This window comes from Odocoileus virginianus, chromosome 9, assembly GCF_023699985.2.
Source record: "Odocoileus virginianus isolate 20LAN1187 ecotype Illinois chromosome 9, Ovbor_1.2, whole genome shotgun sequence".
Classification (NCBI taxonomy): domain Eukaryota; kingdom Metazoa; phylum Chordata; class Mammalia; order Artiodactyla; family Cervidae; genus Odocoileus; species Odocoileus virginianus.
In genome coordinates this window covers 29,801,568-29,824,921 of record NC_069682.1, presented here as the reverse complement: position 1 = coordinate 29,824,921, position 23,354 = coordinate 29,801,568, and the positions used below count along the sequence as shown (strand labels likewise).

The following is a 23,354-nucleotide window of genomic DNA, read 5'->3' as shown; positions in this document are numbered from 1 at the left end:
GCCCATTGTTGTAATGTTTGAATATGATGTGAAAAGCTTGTTCTTTTGTTAATAGATATAGAAAAGAGTTTTATTTGAGCCACTGAGAACTACAGCCTGAAAGAAAGCTTCTCAGATAGCTCTGAGGAAATGTTCTGGAAAAGCATGGTTTTCACCAGTTTATTTTTTTTTTTAATTTTATTGAAATATAGTTGATTTACAATGCTGTGTTAGTTTCTGCTGTACATCAAAGTGACTCAGTTATATATATATTAGTTATATTTATATATACACACATATGTTATTTTTCATATTCTTTTCTTTCATGGTTTATCACAGTATATTGAAGACAGTTCCCTGTGTTATATACTAGGACCTTGCTGTTCATCTCAAAAGCCTGCTTTTTAATCACTCAATTATTCTGCTGAGAGGGCAAGAAAAATAAATTTTATGGAATTGTAAAAATAAGCAGTAGTAGTAAGCATCTAAGAACAGGATGTAAAAAGTAAGAGTTTGTCTCAGTAATAGGATAAGGCCAAGCACAAACACCTACAAATGAACTTACTTCTTTTTTAAACTACACCTACAGCTTACTTTCAGAGCACTAAAAATAAACTATACATTCATCTATGGCTAACTCTAGACAGGAATAAAGTTACTGAGAAAGTCACACATTAAAATATAAGTAAAAAATAGCTCAACACTGAGCTTTACAGGTACATACACACAGGCAGGGATCCTGGTATAGCAGACCTTGAGCAAGTTTCTCAATCTCTCTAAACCTCAGTCTTCTCATCCTTAAGATAGTAAGACTTACCCCCCAGGTGGTTTTAGGTACTAAATGAAGGAATGTATTTATCATTTACTGTAAGACCTAGCACATGATAAGGGCTCAAAATAATATTATAAAATGTGATACCCATAGTAGGGTGTCAAGGGTAGAGAAAAATTGGGCTAAAATGTATTATGTGTTTAGAAGGCCCACAGAGACTTCACTGGATGATCAGAATTAACAAAATTTGCTTTTTTGAAAATGACCATGTTCGGGTTTTGAAAATGCTACTTTTGTTATATTTTACACATTCATATGGTTTTCATTAAAATGGAAATATAAACCATAATATACATAGCACTTAGGCAAGCTGAAATTTCTTACAAACATTTGTGTTATGAGTAATTTAGATGAATTTGCAATCAGTGAGAGGGGTGGTATAATTTTAAAGCAAAAATTTGCCTTAAATATGTTTGTTCTCTTCCAAGTACTGAAGGGATTTATATAATACAAATGTGTTTCCATGGCATTTAATTAACTCTCGACTTCATAAAAGGAAAGACAATCTAGGCTGGGCTTTCATAATACAAGGTTCTCTTCACGTAACAGCATATTCTTCTTACTTTTGTAAACATTATGCCGTAAACTGTTGAAAAATAACATTCTTTCAACAATGTTCTTCCTTTTCCAACTATTATGGAAAGGTTCGCACAGAAGTGTCTTCCAAGGCCTAGAAACGTTAAAGTTTGAAAGTCTCCTTAAAATTAAAAAAATAAATTTTTTATATTATTCCATGTGGAAAAATACTTATTATCTTGAAAGCAGTTTTAAAGCTTAACATATTTCCTTAAGGGAAGGTGAGGGCAAATCTATATTCAATTTACTATGTACCTTCATTTGGAGTATAAATTATCTTTGAGAATAAAAACAAAATATTCTATCATCCCATAATCCTGTGTCCAAACAGCATTGTTTGGACATGGGTGGGAAAAGCTTCTTTGAAGTCATACCATTATCATTTATTTTGGATTTTTAATGATAAATGTGTTTTTACTATTCAGCTGCTTTGGAGTATAAGCTTTTTCATGGCTGCTGACACTGGCCAGCAGACACTGTGAGAACCACACAATATTGAAGACAGCCAGTCCCAGGGGAGGCTGCTGTTCTCTGCAAAAAAATGAAACACATTAAAAAGTCATTTTAAATTTTCCTGGCCCCTGGGGACACTGTTCATAAACATTATTTCAGGTGTACTTAGCTATAAATGCCATGTGTCTAAATTGGATTATTACAGGTTTCAACTGTACTAAGACACAGCTGATACACTTAAAGATGGCATACTGAATTGCACACGAACTGGTGATTTTTATTTTTAATTTTTGGCCACACCACATGACATGTGAGACCTTAGTTCCCTGGCTAGGGATCGAACCCATGTCCTCTGCATTAGAAGTGTGGAGTCTTAACCACTAGACCACCAGGGAAGTCCCCTGGTGATAGTATTGAGAAAAAATATCTTTTCCTTCAATCACTTAAATGTATGAGGGATGATTTATTCAAAGTGTTTCTGCTTAACAGTGTTAAAGCAGTTCTTATTCATTATATATGTTTACTAAAAGTCAAAATAGATATGATTAATTACACTTCTGTTTACTAATTTCAGCAGTACTTTCTCTCTTATAATCTCCTTTTAAAAAAAAAAAACTATTGAGTGATGCTTCAATAACAAGTTATTTCTTACAACAATATCCAGGATCAAGAAGAAAATAATTAAAGCAACTTTTGCAAAGCTAACAGTCCATCTTTACATACTTTAAAACAGGTTAGTGAAAATTTATACTACCATTCCCAAATGAAGCTACATTAAGTTCCATGCATATTTAAAATTGGGTCTAACTTACTAAAATGGCATCTGTATAAGTTATTCAAAATTCTAGAAAATGAGGACCAGAGTGTTTCAGGTGAAGGAATTAAAAAAAAAAAAAAAATGAAGGCCAACCCTTACCCAAATGGTAAAAGACAGGAAAGAATAAGTATTCAAATATGTAGCTGCCTAAACTTGGAAAAGGAGTATAGTTTTCTTAACTGGCTACTTCAAATGCAGCTACTTTTATGAGCAATGGGGTTTCTACATTTTTTTTAGCAACACTAAGTATCTAAACATCTGCTATTAAATATATGAGATGATTAATAGAGTTTCAGGATGTAAAGGAAGAGAACACGGCCAGGCTGTCAACAGTGCCAAGTGTAACCCATAACACTCTCTAGGATACACGCAGACCCCTACGTCCCTGCAGTCTAGAAGTCACTAATGCCCACTCATTGCCTCTTATTAATAGTTATATTAGCTTAATAAGGAGAAGGAAATGGCAACCCACTTCAGTATTCTTGCCTGGGAAATCCCAGGGACAGAGGAGTCTGGCAGGTTATTGTCCATGGGGTCACAAAGAGTCGGACACCACTGAGTACACACATAGCTGAATAAAACCAGTGAAGTCAATCACAGTAAATAGGAAAAAAGAAAACTATGTATAACATCACTCATTATTACAGAAATGCAGATCAAAACTACAACAAGGTATCACCTCACACTGGTCAGAATGGCCATCAACAAAAAGTCTACAAACAATAAATGGAGAGGGTGTGGAGAAAGGGGGACCTTCCGACACTGTTGGGGGGAATGTATATTGATGCAGCCACTATGGAGAACAGTATGAAGGTTCCTTAAAAAATTAAAAATAGAACTACCATATGACCCAGGAGTCCCATGACTAGGAACATACCCTGAAAAAGACCCATTATTTAAAAAAAGACACATGAACCTCAATGTTCATTGCAGCACTATTTACAACAGCCAGAACATGGATGCAACCTAAATGTCCATGGGCAGAGCAATGGATAAAGAAGATGTGGCACATATATACAATGGACATAAACTGAACATTCAAACATAAACAGGAATGAAATTGGGTCATTTGTAAGAATAGGGATGGGTCGAGAGTCTGTCATTCAGAGTGATGTGAGAAAGAGAAAAACAAATACCATATATTAAACATATATAGAGAATCTAGAAAATGGTACACATGAATCTATTTGCAGGCAGGAACAGAGATATGGCGGTAGGGGACAAAGGAGGGATGGACTGGGAGACTGGGCTTGCTATATGTACACTCTTATTCTGGTTTTAGTCACTAAATTGTGTCTGATTCTTTTGCAAGCCTCTGGACTGCAGCCTGCCAGGCTCATCTGTCCATGGGCTTTCCCATGCAAGAACACTGGAGAGGGTTGCCATTTCCTTCTCCAAGGAATCTTCCCAACCCAGGGATGGAACCCGAATCTCCTGCTTGGCAGGTGATTCTTTACCACTGAGCCACCTGGGAAACCCCCATAAACACCCTGTGTAAAATAGAGAGCTAGTGGGAAGTTGCTGTGTAACACAGGAAACTCAGCTCGGTGCTCTGTGATGACCTAGAGGGGTGGGATAGGGGGAGGTGGGAAGTGATCTATGTATATGTATAGTTGATTCACTTTGCTATTCAGTAGAAACTAACACAATACTGTAAAGCAACTATACCCCCAATACAAAAATAAAAAAAATAACCTCTCCTAAAACAGTAGACAAGTAACATTTCAGAAACCAGAAAAAAAAATTAAGAAATTACCACAAATACATGACCGACATTAAAAAGATATCCACCATTCACCAAGATTATGTTAATATCATCTTCATGTGAAAGACTGTTTTCTTTGATACTAAATAACTTTTAAAATTGGATTGCAATCTTAAACTCAGCAAATGGTCACATGTCCACAGGTCATTGAAACCTAATCTCTGTATGATTGGAAGTAGACAGTAATTACAGAAGTCACCAGTTAACTAGACTTCAGCCCAGTTTTGTGCATAAAGTTGGCTTGGTGGCCCCTGGGAACAGTTTTGAAGATGTCGCTTCTCTGGTTGACGAATAAGGTAACAGTTCTCCTCCCTATGAGCTGCTCCCTGTGAGCATAATACTGATGCCTGAAATTAGTTTCCAGCCCTCTTGATCAACATTCATTGATATTTGTCCCTTCCAAATGCAGACTTTCCTCATCTTAGGGTCTGAAGCAAAGGCAACCAAAACTCAATGGAGAGGACTCAGACAGTTAATATCCTCATTTACCATCAGTTTTGGGTGAACGAGGCTATCAGATCCTTTATTAGGAGAGAAGGCAGTGAGATATCTCCTCCCTAGAACAGGGAACAGAGCAAGTTCTCCATATGGATTGGTTTACACAAAAGCAGAAAGGAATCAAGAAACAGAATTAATAGAGCTCTTCAGGTAGAGAAGGGAGAGGAGACAAGGCCAGGGTGGGAGATGGTCAAGGGCCAAGCTTGCCTTCCTCACGGTTTACCTCCAGCCGTGTTTGGAAAGAACTCTTAAGACAGCCCCAGTCACTTAAGTGGTGTCATAATTAATCTGAACTCCCTGTCATTGTGAAAGTCTATGTTGTGCCATGAACTCTTGGCAGGACCAAGACAAGTCGCCACAGTCACAAAATCTAGGAGGGCTAATTCTCCACACACACAGGATTAACATATTTTGCTCAGCTTCTCTCTCTCTTTATTTGAGTATAATTGCCTTACAGTGTGTGTTCGTTTCTACTGTACAGCAAAGTAAATCAGCTATATGTATACTTACGCCCACGCATGTTTGGATTTCCTTCCCATTTAGGTCATGGCAGAGCACTGACATAGAGTTCCCTGTGCTATACAGTAGGGTCTTATTAATGATCCATTTATTGATACACATAGTATCAATAGTGTGTAGATGTCAATTCCAATTTCCCAATCCATCCCACACTCAGTTTTTCTTAAAAGAACCAAGGCAACAGACTATATAATTCAATGCAACCACAAAGAGCAACAGGTAAACTAATTCTTTGCATAAAAGGAAAATAAAAAAGAACAGGAACATAAAACCACAAAACCAACTAAACCTCCAGTCACTCAGACAGTCAGATGTGATGTTCTGAGGTTTAAAATGCACTCAGAAATCCTGATGAGCAGGTTTGTAAATTTCACCCAGGCAATGCCAGAACAAAATCCCATCAGAGAGGCAAGTGATGGAGGCTGGGGGCAAAGGTTAGACAAGCAAGGTTAGAGGGGCAAGACATGGAAGCCCAGGACCCAAGTGCATTATGCGAAGAGGCTGCAAAGGCTGAACTGAACCTCGGACCCCAGAAAGTCTCTGGAAAGTGGTACTGACCTGGGGGAAGAGCTGCTGCTCTTTTTAGATAAAGCACCTTGCTGCACGATTCAGGATGTTGCCTTGACCAGGCTGTATTAGACAATGTGCTTGAGAAGCATCTGGCAAACTCTGATGGGGTGGAGCCAGCCGGGTTTCGTTGCCAGGAGCAAAACAAACAGGCCCTCTGCTTACTGTTGGTGCATCTCCAGGTGCAACTGGAGGTGCTGGTTACCAGCTCTTTGAGGCCTAAAGAGCTGAGACCTGCTCTTGCTTCACCCATTTCCTCCTCTGCTGCACCCTAGTCTCCGTTCCTTCACCCTGAGTTTGCATCCAGCCGGCCTCCATCCAGATCTGTTCAACTCCCTGGAGAATTCCCAGTGCTGTGCTTTTAGACTAATGCTGTCCAATAGAAATAAAAGTCACCTACGTAATAGGAATCTTCTAGTAGCTCTATTAAAATGGTAAAAGGCAGCAGACCAAGTGCATTGTAATAATGTATCTGGCTAAAAGTATCAAAGGGCATCCATCGTGGCCCAGATGGTAAAGAATTCGCCCACAATGTGGGAGACCTGGGTTCAAAAGATCCCCTGGAAGAGGAAATGCAACCCACTCCAGTATTTTTGCCTGGAGAATCCCCATGGACAGAGGAGCCTGGTGGGCTGCAGTCCATTGGGTCGCAAAGAGTCAGACACGACTGAGCAACTGTCACTTTCATGTCCCTGTGATCATATTTTTGATACATTGTGCTGTGCTGTGCTTGGTCGCTCAATCGTGTCCAACTCTTTGTGACCCCATGGACTGTAAAGTCCATGGAATTCTCCAGGCCAGAATACTGGACTGGGTAGCTGTTCCCTTCTCCAGGGGATCTTCCCAATCCAGGTATCAAACCCAGGTCTCCTGCATCACAGGTGGATTCTTTACCAGCTGACTCACCAGGGAAGCCCAAAAACACTGGAATGGGTAGCCTATTCCTTCTCCAGAGGATCTTCCAGACCCAGGAATCAAACAGGGGTCTCCTGCAAAATACAGGTCTCCTCTGTATTTTATGTATTTTTTACTTATTAAATGTTCATTGAATTGAATGAAATTGACTTTCATTGAGATAATATCCTTGAGATTTCTTCATCTGTATATATTTGTTTATTTTTTAATTCATTTTTAATTGGAGGGTGGCTTCCCCAATGGCTCAAAGGTAAAGAATCCACCTGCAATGCAGAAGACATAGGTTCCATCCCTGGGTCTGGAAGATCCCCTGGAGAAGGAAATGGCAACTTGCTCCTGTGTTCCCACCTAGAAAATTCCACAGACAGAGGAGCTTGGCAGGCTACAGTCCATGGAGTCACAAAAGAGTCTGACATAACTGAGTGACTGAGTACACACACAATTGGAGGATAATTGCTTTACAACGTTGCGCTGGTTTCTGCCATAGGTGAATCAGCCATAAGTATACATGTGCGTGCATGCTAAGTCGCTTCAGTTGTGTCTTATTCTTTGTGACACTATGCAGTGTAGAAGACCAGGCTCCTCTGTCCATGGGATTTCCCAGGCAAGAATACTGGAGTGGGTTGCCATGCCCTCCTCCTCTAAGTATACCTAAATATACATATATATCACGTGTATTTTGTATTTTTAAGTTATCTGCATTTATTTGTACCTGACTACTTATTTGATCTATATTTTGATGTATTTTAAAATGTGTATTTTGCACGTACAGCACATCTCAGTTCAAACCAGTCACATTTCAAGTGCTCAGAAGTCACATGTGACTAGTGGCTACCGTGGTAGATGGTACAGACTTGGAGTTTTGGAGGGAGAGCGTTTGGTCAGCAACTTGACTTTGGAGGCAGACTGTGTCCAAGTTTGCACTGAGATTGTTCAACAGGTTACCTTAATAGGGATGTGATGTGCTTAAATCTGAACTCTCAAGAATTTTCAGTTAGACTGTCACTTGCTTCTCATGTAACAAATAGATCTATTTTGTTTATGACCATATCCTAGGGTTAGAGAGTAGGAGGGTGCCCCCGCCCTCGGCAGGATTTCTAACAGGAAAAAAGATCAATGGGCATCTGTGGAGTTCCATCTTTTGCTTTGTTCATATAGAACGTGCAGTATAACCCAGAAGTGAAAGAGAAAGGATCCTTCAGGTCAATGACTGCTGAGAGAGATATGTCACAAACGAAAACTCCATTTCTCAGGGGAATTACGGTGACTCAGTGTCACAAAACAGAGGGATGCTCCAGAGACAGTCTTTTTCCCCCAGGTGGTTTACTGCTGGCCTAGCCTTCCTGGAGACATGGAAGAGATGCCTTGCCAAGTTTTCACAGCCCTGTGATGACATGATTTATTAGATATCAAATAAACAAGGCAATGTTTCCCTCAGATAAAGGCTGTGATCTGAACACAATTCAGGGGAAAATGCTTTCATTTTTGGAAGGTGGAGCAAGGAGAAGGATGTTGATGCAGCTGTATGTTTATGCCTCTTACCTGCCTCTGTTATCCATTCCTCCCCGCCTCCCTCATTCAATCACTTGTAATGCCTATGGACTGGGTCTCTGGACTGTGTCCATCCGTAGTACTGTCCTATCTATTATCTCTTCTCCCTTTTCGGTTTAGACCTCATTACCTCTTGTCCAAACCGTTACATCAATCTCCCCTCCAGCAGCTCTACTCTGGACTCCTGAGACTCCCGACTCCCTTCCAGCATGCTCCCAGGTGAATCTTCTCCATGAGCTGTTACACTGCTCCTTCCCTAACCCCTTCCAAGGCTTTTTGTTGTTCATTACATTTCAGGTTCCAAAGCCTTCAAGATGTGGCCTCAATTGCCTTGTCAGACTTCTGCTCGACTAAGCTCCAATCTGAACCTGTCCACGCTTTTCAAAGTAGGGATTACAAATGTATAAGACTCGTAACTGCTGTTACTTGGCAGTCAGAATAGCTCCCCGAAGAGCTCTGCTGCATCTCTCTGAAAATCTGCTGAAGTCTGACCCAGACTTCAAATCCCTTCTCAAATGCTACCTCTTCCATGAAGTCCTTACAGATTACTCCAAACAGAGTATCTGTGATCTTTTCCTTAGCAACCACCTAAGATTCGGTATTTCTCTTAGAGCCCCATGCCACACAATAGTCATCCATTCATCACCCTTGCAGCTACTGGAATGTACATTCTATGAAAATAGAAAGTGTGTCTTCTCCTTTCTGAATCATTTCCATGTTTGCAGCAACATCACAAATACTTGTTGCCTTACGTTTAACTACATAAATCACTGAGTAAATTAGTGTCTCTTATCTGAATGCAGTCATGCTTTCTATTTTGCCCTAACTTTGATCTCCAGGAATTCAGGAACTCTATTTTTATCATAAGAATAAAAACTGGAAAAAAAAAAAAATAACAACCCTGAAGGGAGATCAAAGAGAAAAGAGGGTCTAAAAGGCCTTTTCTCTATCAATATTTAAGACCTTCATCCTGAAAAAAAAAAAAAAAAAAGGAAGTCCCTGAGTACATTTCTTGCTCTCATCTAACCTATTGAGTATCTAGATAAAATCAGGAGTCTAGAAAAAACGTGACAGGTGTTGGTGAGAATTCAGGCCCACTGGCAAGGCCAGATGGAAATGTAGGTTGTTAGTTACATGTCCCGACTCAGTTCTGGCAGCCTAACAACCCAAGGCTGACTAAAATCTAGCTGTCTTACCTCTAAGAAAGAATGAATTCCTCTACAATCGACATGGATTTTTGATTAAACAAATGATTGGTTTCTACATTTTTTCCTGCATTTCAAATCAAAATGAATGGTGTGTTTTAATCTGCACTTTTAATTCCCAGTGATAAAGAAAGTTCAACAAAGCTCCATGACCATGCCACCAGAACCACCATTATTAACAGGATTAAAGTAGCTAAAGCAGTCAATTTCTATCACCTATGAAAACAATTAAGCAGCCAAACATTTTATTACTGTGGCCCACTCCTGCCCCCCTTACTACAGTAAAGACTAACGCATTCTCTCCAGCATATACAAATATAAAGTACACAAATTACGTACTTAGAAATTTGACATAAGTATAAAACTATAGAATCTTCCCACAATTTACAATCTAGCAAGTGGAGGTTTGAAATCAACAAGCCAGCATCACTAAGCAGAGATATTCTCCAAAGTGATGCTTGAAATGAAACCCTAACCTCTTTGCCAAGCAGCCCACAGTTAGGAGTCTTAAAATATTTCCCTGCTAGGAGAAAAGTTGAGAGACTCCTTACCGCTGAGAACTGGAGGTGTCTGTAATCCAAACTGTACCTGCCAAAGCCTTACGTAAAAGCCACCTTATCACTGCCCAGTGCCTACAACTGACATCTCCTATTTCACAACGAGCAGCAACCCGGAATTTCCCCAGAAACCGCTAATACTCATCAGAAGGTGGCCTCGGAGCTCTCTGAGATGGCTAACATTTCAAGACCAAGGGAAAAAGAAAAACTTTCACGTCCCCAACTCGCTCTCTTCTGCAGCGAGCGAGGGGTCCAGGCAAACCTGGCCAGTGCCAGGAGGGGAGCCGAGCAGTCCCAGAGGTGTAACGCCCGGGTGCCCAGGGGGGCCGCAGCTGCTGGTGGGGAGGCAGGGGCAGAGCGCCCCCTCCCACGGCCCCCTGCCCGCCCCCACCCCATCACACGCCCCCTACTCCCACCCCGGCTCGGAGCTCGTCTAAAAGGGTCGGCGTCGGAGCAGAGTTGTAGAACCCCCCGCACCCCCCACCCCCGACTCACGATCTTGAGCAGGTCCAGTCCGCCCGCCTGATTCATGGCTGTCCATGCGCCTCTCCCGGGAAGGGGCGAGGAGGGCTGGCCTCGGGGGGCAGCCTCCGAGGACCTGGAGGTCTCCCCCGCCCCCTTCCCACTGGCTTTGGGGAAGCAGAGGAAAATGGAAGCCGGGGAAGAGCCGGGGTGGGGAGGGGGGGCGGGAAGGCGGAGAGGAGCGGGGGGCGCCGGCGCCCGGAGAGGGAGAAGTGGGTGGCAAAGCGCGAGGGAAAGAGGCGGCGGCGGCGGGGAAGACCCAGGCCGGGGCGGACGGCCGGGCGAGGGATCCCAGCAGAGCAGGCGGCGGGCGGGATGGAGCCCGGGCGCCCGGGCGCCTCACAAAGGAAGGGGAGGGCGCGGCGCTCTCGCTACCTGTGCGGCCGCTCCGAGCGCCCCCGCGGGAGCCGCGTTCTCCAGCAGCTCCATCTGGGTCTCCTGCGCCACCGCCGCCGCCGCTGTGGGAGGCGACTTGGACATGTCGCTCTGGACCATTGGCGAAAAGTCGGCCGGGAGCCAGCAGCCAGGCCCCCCCGCCCCCGCCCCACACCCCCCGGCGGCGGGTCCCCTCCTCCGTTCCCCGCCTCCCCGCTCCCGGGGCCGCCCGGGGGCTCGAGGCGCTCAGGGCGCGGGGCGCGGCCGGGCCAGGTTGAAACGCGAGGCTCGGGGAGCCGGGCGGCGGGGGCGCTGGCAGGGCGAGCGCCGAGCGGGCACGGGAGCCGCCGGCGCCTGGGCAGGTCCTCGCCGAGAGGGAGGGCGCTCCGGCCGCGCGAGCGCAGGGGGAGGCGCGTCGGCCGGCGAGAGTGACAGGCCACCGAAACACCCGAAAGTTCCCCGCGGGAGGCGCGGGCCGCCGGGGCCCGGGCGCAGCCGCCGCGCGTCGCCGTGGCACGCGCGTTGGAAAGTTTTCAAAGCCGCGAAAGCGAGGCCTCGCGCCCGGGGGCTTCCTTCCCCCGGCTGCCCGGTTCTACTCCCTCCGCTCCCAGCGGGCGGGAACAGGTCGCTGCTGCGGGGAACCCGCGGGGCTCCGCGCCTACCCTGCGCTCCTGAAATCTCTCGAGGCCTCGAGCAGCCCCGCGGAGCAAGTGCTTCCCAAGGACCTCCCATCCCCACCGGCCTTGTAGGTCACTGGACGACGGCAGGAGTCAGAAGCCGGACCAGACGTGGGGCTGATGGGTGTGACCTGAGGATTGCGGTCCCCCACCCGAATCTGCCGCTGGCCTGAGCTGCCGGGTCCAAATAGACCAATTCCACGTCCGAAGGTTTTTCCTTTAAGACTCCGGTTTGTCTTCACCTTTGCAAACCCCTTCTTGGCTTTTCGGTAGAGTTGAGAAGTCTTCCGGTCACATTTTGGGGAAAACAAGCATTTCCTTAGGATTCTGAATCTTGATCAGAGAGTAGCAGCCATAGTAAGAATGTTTCCTTCACAACATAACTTTAAGCTCTTCCTAGTAAGAGTATATGTGTATATATATATATACGCACACACACAAATAGGGTAGCTCTTATCTCAACAACTTTTACTACTGTGGAACTCTATAGAACACGTTTTTTTCCAGCACCAGTGTTGTTTTGTAACAACAGAAAGTATACATTGGATACTGAAATATACATATGGAAATTTACTACAATAGGCTTCATTCAGCTGCCTGTTTTTGTTTTTGTTTTTGTTTTTTTACCATGAGATAAAGGAATCCGCCTGCAATGCAGGAGGCACTGAGTTGGGAGGGTCCCCCGGAGGAGGAAATGGCAACCCATTTCAGTATTCTTGCCTGGGAAATCCCATGGACAGTGGAGCCTAGCGGGCTACAGCCCACAGGGTCGCAAAGAGTCCCCAAGACTGAGCCACTGAGCACACACTAAATTATTCTGGGATACAGTCCTTGTTCTCAAACGTATCCATCTCCATCATACATTGTTTGGATCAGGCTTAAAGAACTAGTGTTGGTATGGTTAAAGATTTGGGCATATCCAAAATGTTATTACTGATTTTTCTAATCTTTGGTGTCAATATTGTCACTGTAATTTAAATGCTACTGGGTGTTCAAAAACAAACTTGTAGAATAAGAGGTTAGATGTGTGGTTCCCAGAGGTGGGAGGAGTATTAGCTGAAGGCAGTCAAAGGTGCAAACTCCCAGTTATAAGGTATGTAAGCACTAGGGATGTAATGTACAAGATGAGAAATGTAATGAGCACTGCTCTGTTATATGTGAGAGCTGTTAACAGAGTAAATCCTAAGAGTTCTCATCACAAGGGAAAATTTTCTATTTAAAAAATTTTTGTATTTATATGATGATGAATTTTCACTAAACTTATTATGATAATCATTTCATAATGTATGTAAGTCACATCATTATGCTGGGCACCTTAAACTTACACAGTGTTGTAATTCAATTAAATCTCTATAAAACTGGAAGAAAAATAAATATTTCCAAAATAAGGAAGAGACATGACAATGTTAAACAGAAGCAGTGAAAAACTGGTTAACAACATTTCACAGCAATAATAAAATCACAGTTTGTAAAGCAACAGAGTGGGAGTTAGGAAGCTCTTGGTTAGGATATGGGTGGGTATCCAGCTAGTGAGGGATGTGGCACTCTCTGCTTTGCAGCCATGGCTAACAGCCTTCTGAAAACCTTGGCTAAGATTTTTTTTTTTAAGTTACATTTATAACAATCGGCAGCAGTTTTGCATGTGTGCATGTGTATGTGTATGCATGTATGTACATAAGAAAGTGAAAAGACGAGATATTTAAAGTGTTTGGAGTTACAGTCTCTTTGAGCTTCATGATCTGCTGCTATTTTCTTAAGGGAGTGTTTAAATTCCTCTTAAGAACATTAAAGAACAGATAACATTAAATCTGGTTTTAGATTAGAGTGTAAATTCTGTGTGGGTAGGAGCCATGCTTATTCACTTGGGCACACTCAGAATCTTGATTAGAAGCATGTACAATGAAGATCAGGAATTTTGTAGTTTACAATCTACTTAGTAAGCACTTAGAAACCAGTTAATGCATACTTGAAGGAATGAATGACAGATGCATTCTAATATTGTTTTAAAATGTCAGGTTTGATGAAACTTGTTTCCCCGTGATATCTGTTGGATTTCTTATAGTATACTTAATTATCTGTGCATTTGCTTTTAATTATGAACATTTGGGAAGTAGAATTTTATCTTTCATCAGATTTTTAAAGAGACCACAAAATAGAAAAACAACCTTGCAAATCATTTAAAATAATGCTTACAGCCAAAGGGCAAGTCAAGTTTGAATTAAATGTTTAAATGATAGAGTGTATTTTATTCATTCCATTAATCTATGATACAGAACTGTGTTTTCTGTTTGTCTCTGCCACTAGATAGAGTTCCTTGGGGGCTGCCAATTGGGTCTTACTCATTTTAGCATCCCCTGCATCCAGCATGGTGTCTGGCACTTAGTTGGAACCTGAAAACTCCTGTTGTGTAAATGAATGAATGAACGATCTGTCTTCACATGTTTTAAAAGATAGCATATAACTTTGCAAATTTTAAGATATGAAGACATTTACCTAATCACAACTTTTATGAAAGGATTATATTAATTCTTTCCTTATAACCTGTGTAATTTAATTAGCTTATATTGAACAGTAACACTATAAATGTACCCATTCAGGCTGTAGCCTGACTTGTCATAGTTTTCAAATAAAAAGTAACACCACATTGCACCTACCTAAAAAAGGGAATAATGTCAGAATAGATGGGGGTGGGGGGTAAATTCTTGGGAAATTTATCATGGATGTTTTCTATTATGGTCAGTTTTGTTTTTAACCTAACTTGACTTGTGCAGTACTTAAAAGCCACAGATGAAACCTATAATTTGATATGGAAAGCCCAATTCTTTTCAATGTTAAAAGGTATGCAGATGCACCCCAGTAATAATGGATGTACAATCATCAGCCGAGGCATTTAAATGCAGATGACTAATTTGTTCAAGCTGTATGTGAACTCCAGTGTGCTCATTAGTCGTTGTAATGGGCAGGCATATTCTGGGCATTATTAATGCTCTGAGATGAGAAAGAGGCTAAAAAGAAACACTGGCCAAGGAAGCCAGAAGTTTTATAAGAGTTGGGTTTTCCCCCCTTGTAAATAGAAGAACCAGTGATTATACTTACCTTACTTCTCTCTGCCTGTAGATTTGTGGTTGTATTTCAGACCTTGGAGTAAGAGTTCTTTAGGACAGATATGCACCAGAGTGATTTCTCATCTTACTTAGTAAATCATTTTCCATCTCATTTATGGTTCTAGATTTCAGACATTGTTAATGGTATTTTCATAAGGGTATACCTGTATCAGTCACTGGTTTATGAATTGTTATGATACATTCCACTAAGTTACACACTTGCTTTTTGAAAAGTATAAAATGAATGCCCTGAATCATTAATTAGTATTTAAAAGCATATAAAGATGCAAGTACATGCCATGTAAGAGGGTTGTACATGTGTGTGTGTCTGTGTGTCTGTGTGTGTATTGTGTGTGCATATAGTGAAAGGTTACAACTGAGATGTGTAAGTGGTTGGGGAAAGCTTAATTTCACTTCCAAAGTAAAGGCTTCATTAGAAGTAATAAGATTTCATGAGTTCTTAAAACTACCCAAGAGACAGACGTCTGGAATATCCAATATTGTATAACTTTCTAGTTTTTAGTTTCACATTGATTTATAATTTATGATTTGATTCTCATCCAAATTATAACTGTAACAACTGGTACTTTGGCTTACACACAAATTGCCAAGCCCTGTGCTAAGGATTTATATATGTTATCTCATCTGTGAAGTGGGTATTACTGTTCCCTAAGTTAGCATAGGTCAAATTTCTATAACAAATAAGCTCTAAGTATTTAGTGGATTAGAGAACAAGAAATGCATTCCTTTGATGCTGGGGTAAGTGGTTCACCATCAGAAGGGGCTCTGCTTCACACTCATATTTAGGACCAAATTTTTGAGCAAGAATCTACCATTTTGAAAAATGTGACCATGGAACATATATGGTGGACAGGTGGAGCCTGCAAATTTTTATTGGCCAACCTTGGAAGTGGTCTGGATCTCTCCTACTTACATTTTATTGGCTAAAACTCTATCCCATGAAAAACCTACAAGTCAAGCTGTGAACTGTAGTCCAGTTAAGAAAGTGGATTTTGATGAAGAACTAGCAAAGACTGACGTCACCAAGCCTGAATAGCTGACAAGTGGAAGGAATTACATGTGAGTTTTTTAAACCCTAACTCTAAGACCTGTTTTCAGTTGCCTGGTAGACTTCAATTACTCTGCCACCCAGGTTAAGACTGCATTTCTAGTTAGAGAAACAGATTTTCATATTTCTATTGCTGCATGCTGTGATGACTACATTCATTTACTTGCTAGAGATAAGCCCGCTGTGAATAGCAGAAATGTTATTAATTCATGTCATTGTATATGTGTGTGTCTGCTATAATCCAGAGCAATAGAGATATTGGCATTGAATGAAGTATGACTCCTACACTTACTGAATACACAGTAGACTAGGCAACATAGATTATAAGTGAGTAATGCTTTAAATGTACAAGATGGAACCTTTGAAGTTATTTCTCTTTGCTGGGCAGTTACCCACATCTCACTGTTTCACGCTTGATCATTCTGCCCTCTGCCTGGAAGGACATCCTATTTCACTTAGTTAACACCAGTTGCTTTTAAAATTCGGTTCCAGGAAGCTTACCCTTATTACTCTGGTGTGGGATGAAATTCCTTTCCTTGCTTTAAAAAGAAAAAAGTGTTTTGTTTTGTTTTGTTTTGTTTGCACTTACCAGCTTGAAAGAAAATGACCATGTCTCTCTTCTGCACAAAACTAGCTGCTTCTGCTCATCTTTATTTTTTTAAATTTTCATTTTATATTGGAACATAGTTGATTAACAATGTTGTGTTTCAGGTGGGCAGCAAAGTGATTCAGTTTACATATACAAGTATCTGTTCTTTTTCAATTGTTTTTTCCTGTTTAGGTTATTACAGAATATTGAGCAGCGTTTCCTGTGCTCTAGAGTAGGTCCCTGTGTGACGTGTTCATCTTTTCCTTGCTCCACACTCACTAAAGATTCATTAGCACAGATTTAGGGACTTCTTGGTAGTCCAGTGGTTAAGACTCTGTGCTTCCAGTGCAAGGGGTTGGGGGTGGCTTCAATCCGTGGTCACGGAACTAAGATCCTACATGCTGCATGGTGTGGCCAAATAAATAAATATCAGAGCTTAATAAACCATCTTTAAAGGCAAATTTATGTGAACACAACTGTTCAGAAGCAGCTAAACACAGATCATTTCAGACTGCTCAACCCTCCTATTAATATGTCTGTAAATGAAGTTAGTATTTGATTCTGATTCCTTGCTTTCGGCACACAACACATGATTCAATCTTTAGGGGTTTGCTCCATAAACCAGGGAACAGGAAGAAGGACTCTTTTGCACTTGGGGAATATAATCTTCAACCTCTAACATCTCTGCTGAGGAGAAAAAAAAATTCCTTTGGCCTTAGGATAGAGTGATGTAAGGATAAAAAAAGAAAGTTCTGAGATAAAATCATATTTTTCTCCCCAACACAGATGCGTCTTTGTTCACCGCTCTTTCACACCCCACCCCCACCCACCATCACTGCTCCAGTATTTCTCTCCTCCTTTCACTGTTTACTGGCTCACTCTTGGCCTCCCCAGTCAGAAATAAACACATCTCAGAGAGCAAACCGAGCTTTCCTTCCTCTGATTCTCTTTTAGGTCCAGAAACAGGTACTGTCCAGACTTCTGCATTTAAGTAGCTCATTTTAACACTCCTAGCTTGTCATGTTGTCAAACTGAGGCAGGTTTTTGAGTAGTTCCCTCCACAGTTGTTCATTAGCACCATTTAAGATGTGACCACCTTGTAAGGTGCTTCATCTCAGCTTAAGAGACTAATTTCTCCAGGAGGAAAAATGCTTCCCTGGTGGCCCAGTGGTTAAGAATCCGCCTTCCAGTGCAGGGGATGTGGGTTCGATTCCTGGTCTTGGAACTAAGATCCCGCATGTCTCGAGGCAGCTATGCTCCCGTGAGCCACAGCTACTGGGGGTGTCACAGCCCCCCTCCCTCCACAACGACTAGAGAGACGCTTGAGCAATGCAATGAAGAGCCCATAAGTACCAACCAAGATCCCACATGCTGCAACTAAGACCCAACACAACCGAAAATGAAAAAATATTAAACCAAGGAAAGAAAAATGCGGCCGAGTTGTCCTAGCCAATTTAGTAGCCCCTAGTCTAGGGAGTACTTGAAATGTAACTAGTGTCACCTTTAAACATTTTTTAAACCAAAGTGAAACTTTCACTTTCAAACCAAAGTGAGGTACCCCACATGTATCCCACCCAAAAGACTAAAATATCTCATAAACAGTTTTACACTGACTCTATGTTGAAATGATCTATTTTGAGTACATTATGTTAAATAAATAGATGTTATGGTATTAAAATACATCCATTAATTATTAAAATCAATTTCACCTATTTCTCTTTGAATAAAATGAAAGTGAAAATTGCTCAGTCATGTCCAACTCTTTGTGACCTCATGGACTATACAGTCAATGGAATTCTTCAGGCCAGAATACTGGAGCGGGTAGCCATTTCCTTCTCCAGGTGATCTTCCCAACCCAGGGATTGAACCCACTTTTCCCACATTGCAGGCAGATTCTTCTGAGCCACTAGGGAAGCCCAATACAATTACTAGAAAATTTGAATTTCTTCTGTCATTAGATACATGGCTTGCACTGTATTTCTGTTGAACAGTGCTGTCTGAGAGGACTGAGGATGCTTGAATTTCCCAAGAAAAGCAAATATTCTTGAACTCTAAGTTATAGTCCAAGTTACTGCTGTCATTTTTTTTTAATTGGGATGAACCTCTTCTCATACACATTCAGTATTTCTTTTTTTATTTTTTACTGTGATAAAACATAGAGCAAATAATTTATCATTTTTTAAGTGTACAATTCAGTGGCATTAAGTACATTCATATTGTTATGTAACCATCAACATTATCCATCTCCAGAGCATTTTTCATCTTCCTAGATGGAAACACCATACTCATTAAACTCCCTGTCCTCCCCTCCCCCACTCCTTGGCAGCCACCATTACACTTGCTGTCTCTATGAATTGGCTACTCTAGTGGAATGTTATAGTATTTGTCCTTTGGAGACTGGCTTGTGTCACTTAGCATAATACTTTTAAGGCTTATCCAGGTCACTGCATGTGTCAGAAGTTCCTTCCTTTTTAAGGTTGAATAATATTTCATTGTTCATATCTACTATGTTTATCCATCTGTCCATCACTGGCCACTTCACTTGCTTTTACTTTGTACTCTTATGAGTAATGCTATGAACATCAATATATAGCTATCTCTTTGAGTCCTTGCTTTTAGTCCTTTTGTGTATGTACATAGAAATGGAATTACTGGATCAAACAGTAATTGCATTTTTAACTATTTGGGGAGCTTCCATACTGGTTTCCAAGTGGCTGCACCATTTTACATACTCACCAACAGTACACAAAGCTTTCGGCTTTTCCATATGCTCACAAGCACTTGTTATTTTATTTTTCTTTCTTTTTCAGTACCATCCCAATGGGTATGAAGTGATATCTCATTGTGGTTTTCACTTGTATTTCCCTAATGATTAGTAATGCTGAGCATCTTTTCATGTGCTTGCTGGTCATTTGTCTCATCTTCTGGGGAGAAATGTTTATTCAAGTCCTTTCCCTATTTTTCAATGGGTTTTTGTTCCTTTCTTGTAAGCTATAAGAGTTCCTTATATATATGTATTCTAGATCTTAATCCCTTACCAGATGTATGATGTGCAATTATTTCCTCCCATTCCATGGGTTGCCTTTTCATTCTGTTGACAGTATCCGTTGAAGTCCAATTTATCTTTTTTTTTTATTGCCTATGGCCAAATCGAATGGCATAAAATGTTTCCCTTCTGTTTTCCTCAAAGAGTTTTACAGTTTTAGGCCATACCTTTAGGTCTTTGATTCATTCTGAGTTAATTTTGTATAGGACATGAGGTAAGAGTTCAGCTTTTGGATTCTCAATGTATATTTTTCAGATGATTAAACATTCAGAAAATCATGAGACTTCCCTGGTGGTCCAGTGGCTAAGACTTGCACCCCCCATGCGGGGGTTCTGGGTTTGATCCCTGGTCAGGGAACAAGATACCCCACACCACAACTAAAGATCCTGCATGCCACAGCAAAGATGGAAGGTCCCAGGTACTGCAGCTAAGGCCTGGTGCAGCCAAATAAATAAATAAATATATTTTTTAAAAATGAAAGTCATATTCATAGAAACAGCAATAGGAATGTGCTTATTCAGAGATGCCCCTTGATGAGAATCTCTAAGTGTATGAAGAACTTTATATGGAATAGCCCTTAAGCCATAGAAAAGGTTCATGTTTTTTTTCAAAGCTCCAAGGTACGTGCATATGTGCTAAGTTGTTAAGTCTGCATGTCCGACTCTTTCGTGACCCTGTGGACTGTAGCCCGCCAGGCTCCTCTGTCCATGGGATTCCCCAGGCAAGAGTACTGGAGTGGGCTGCCATGCCCTCTTCCAGGGGATCTTCCCCACCCAGGAATCTAACCCATGTCTCCTGCGGCTCCTGCACAGCCAGCAGATTCTTTCTTGTTTAGCCACCAGGGAAGCCCCAAACTCCATGGTACTTTTCCTTAAAAAACTCCCATTTTCAAAACTTAGGTAACTCCTCCTCCTACTGCTCCCTGGAAGAGACCTAAAATATGAAGAAATATCAGGCAGAAATTTCAAGGAGATGGCTCTAGGACAGAGAGGGTCTTCTTTACAATGTTTAATAGTTGTTGACTCTATGCCAGGCAGTCTGCCTTACATAAATGATCTATTGTGATGCTTCTTACTGGCATGGAAGAGGATATTGTTATTTTCATATTTTAATTTTTTTCTGTGGACCATTTTTAAGTCTTTAATTTGTTTCAATATTGTTAATGTTTCACGTTTTGGTTTTTTGGTCACCGAGGCATGTGGAGTCCTAGATTCTCAACCAGGGATCAAACCTGCAACCCCAGGATTGGAAGGTGAAGTCTTAGTCACTGGACTCCCAGGGAAGTCTTTGTTATTTCCATCTCACAGCTGAGAAACCCAAGATTCAGAAAAGTTAAGTGATGCAGAATCTCAGCTCAATACACACTTCCAATTCTGGGCTCAGATATTTATTTCATAACCAGTAAAATGTAGCAAAATATGTATCTCTATTTCAATAGGACCAGAAGAAATACGAGTGAAAACAATGAAGAATTCAACCTCAACCTTATTTGCAGACGAGTCCCTACCATTTGTTATGATTTGTTCATCCTGTCTATTTTTAACTGTTCCCACATTTCTATTGGCAAGTAGATTTGCAGTAAAATGCCACTCAAGCTGTCAGAGTCTTAATTTTTCTCTTATGTTTGTACTTTCAATTAAAGCCATTCTAATGCTTTTAGTTAATGAGTCTTCACTTAGCTTCAGGTTTTTGTCTTTATAAAAGGATACGGAAATAAACACTATTTTCTAAGTCACTAACACATACTTAGAAGAAAAATTTTCCAGCAATTACTACGATATTTAGTGACATATTTGTGAGCCTCCGTGTTTTATTTCAGGCTAGCACATCAATTGGTACTTTAGCAATCTCTTTTTTATTAAGATAAAATTCCAATAAGATAAAATTAACCATTTGAAAGTATCCAATTCAGTGGCATTTAGTGCATTCACAATACTGTGTAACTATCACCTCTACCTAGTAGTAAAACATTTTCATTTCTCCAAATGGAAACTGTACCATTAAATAATAACTTGCACTTTCTCTTTCCTCCCAGATTCTGGTAGCCTGTAATCTTTCTATCTCCCTGAAGTTGTCTGTCTTAGACATTTCTTTTAGTAGAATCATACAATATCCATCCCTTTGTGTCTGACACTTCACTTAGCATAATATTTTCAAGGTTCATCCATGTTGCAACATGCTTGAGAACTTCATTCCTTTTTATGGCTGAATAATAGTCTACTGCACGTATAAGTCACATTTGTTTATCCATTATCCATTATTAACATTCTTTTTTTTTCACTTTTTGACTGTTGTAAATAGTGCTGCTGTAACACTAATGTACAAGTTTTTGTTTGAATGCTGTGTGCTGAGTTGCTCAGTCATGTTCAATTCTTTGCCACCCATGGACTGGGGCCCACCAGACTCCTCTGTTCATGGGATTCTCCAGGCAAGAATACTACAGTGGGTTGCCATTCCCTTCTCCAGGGGATCTTTCTAACCGAGGGATCGAACCCAGGTCTCTCACATTGCAGGTGAATTGTTTACCATCTGATCTACCTCTTTTCAATTCTTTTGGGTACATACTTTGGAGTGGGTTGTTAGGTCAAATGGTGATTCTAGGTTTAACATTTTGAGGTACCACAAAATCCTTTTCACAGTTGCTGTACTCTTTTACATTCCAAACAGCAACATACAAAGGTTCAAATTGCTCCACTTTCTCACCAACATTTGCTATTTTCCATCTTTCTGATTACAAAAAAAAATATTGGAGTCTAGTTGATTTACAATGTTGTGTTAGTTTCAGGTGTACACAGCAACGTGAATCAGTTATACATATGTCCACTCTTTTTTAGATTCTTTTCCCATATAGGTCATTCAGTTCAGTAGCTCAGTCATGTCCGACTCTTTGCAACCCCATGGAACACAGAACACCAGGCCTCCCTTCCCATTACCAACTTCCGGAGTTTACTCAAATTCATGTCCATTGAGTCGGTGATGCCATCCAACCATCTCATCCTCTGTCATCCCCTTCTCCTCCCACATTCAATCTTTCACAGCATCATGGTCTTTTCAAATGAGTCAACTCTTCACATGAGGTGTGTCAAAGTATTGGAGTTTCAGCTTCAACACCAGTCTTTCCAATGAACACTCAGGACTCATCTCCTTTAGGATGGACTGGTTGGATCTCCTTGCAGTCCAGGGGACTCTCAAGAGTCTTCTCCAACACCATAGTTCAAAAGCACCGATTCTTCGGTGCTCAGCTTTCTTTATAGTCCAACTCTCACATCCATACATGACTACTGGAAAAACCATAGCCTTGACTAGATGGACCTTTGTTAGCAAAGTAATGTCTCTGCTTTTTAATATGCTTTCTAGGTTGGTCATAACTTTTCTTCCAAGGAGTAAGCATCTTTTAATTTCCTGGCTGCAGTCACCATCTGCAGTGATTTTGGAGCCCCCCCAAAATAAAGTCAGCCGCTGTTTCCACAGTTTCCCCATCTATTTGCCATGAAGTGATGGGACTGGATGCCATGATCTTAGTTTTCTGAATGTTGAGCTTTAATCCAACTTTTCACTCTTCTTTCACTTTCGTCAATAGGCTCTTTAGTTCTTTTTTGCTTTCTGCCATAAGGGTGGTGTCATCTGCATATCTGAGGTTATTGATATTTCTTCCAGCAATCTTGATTTCAGCTTGTGCTTCATCGAGCCCAGCATTTCTCATGATGTACTCTGCATATAAATTAAATAAGCAGGGTG

At 41.2% G+C, this 23,354-nt stretch overlaps 1 protein-coding gene and 1 non-coding gene across 5 annotated transcripts in view; both read right to left on the bottom strand.

The window, feature by feature from the left end:
* Positions 1 to 11,296, bottom strand: part of CACNB2 (calcium voltage-gated channel auxiliary subunit beta 2) — a 409,499-nt gene extending 398,203 nt beyond the window's left edge. For 2 of the 4 annotated variants that reach the window (XM_070472126.1, XM_070472127.1), the window contains exon 1: positions 11,132 to 11,296. In XM_070472126.1, the coding sequence (XP_070328227.1) occupies positions 11,132 to 11,251 (120 nt within the window). In that variant the 5' untranslated portion in view covers positions 11,252 to 11,296. Of the gene's footprint in view, positions 1 to 10,729; positions 11,088 to 11,131 lie in introns of those variants that run through there. The other 2 variants (XM_070472125.1, XM_020876308.2) reach the window with 2 other exon arrangements.
* TRNAR-UCU (transfer RNA arginine (anticodon UCU)) lies at positions 2,163 to 2,235 on the bottom strand. Its single transcript has one exon. It is a non-coding gene; the product is annotated as a tRNA-Arg (tRNA).
* Positions 11,297 to 23,354: the final 12,058 nt, after the last annotated feature.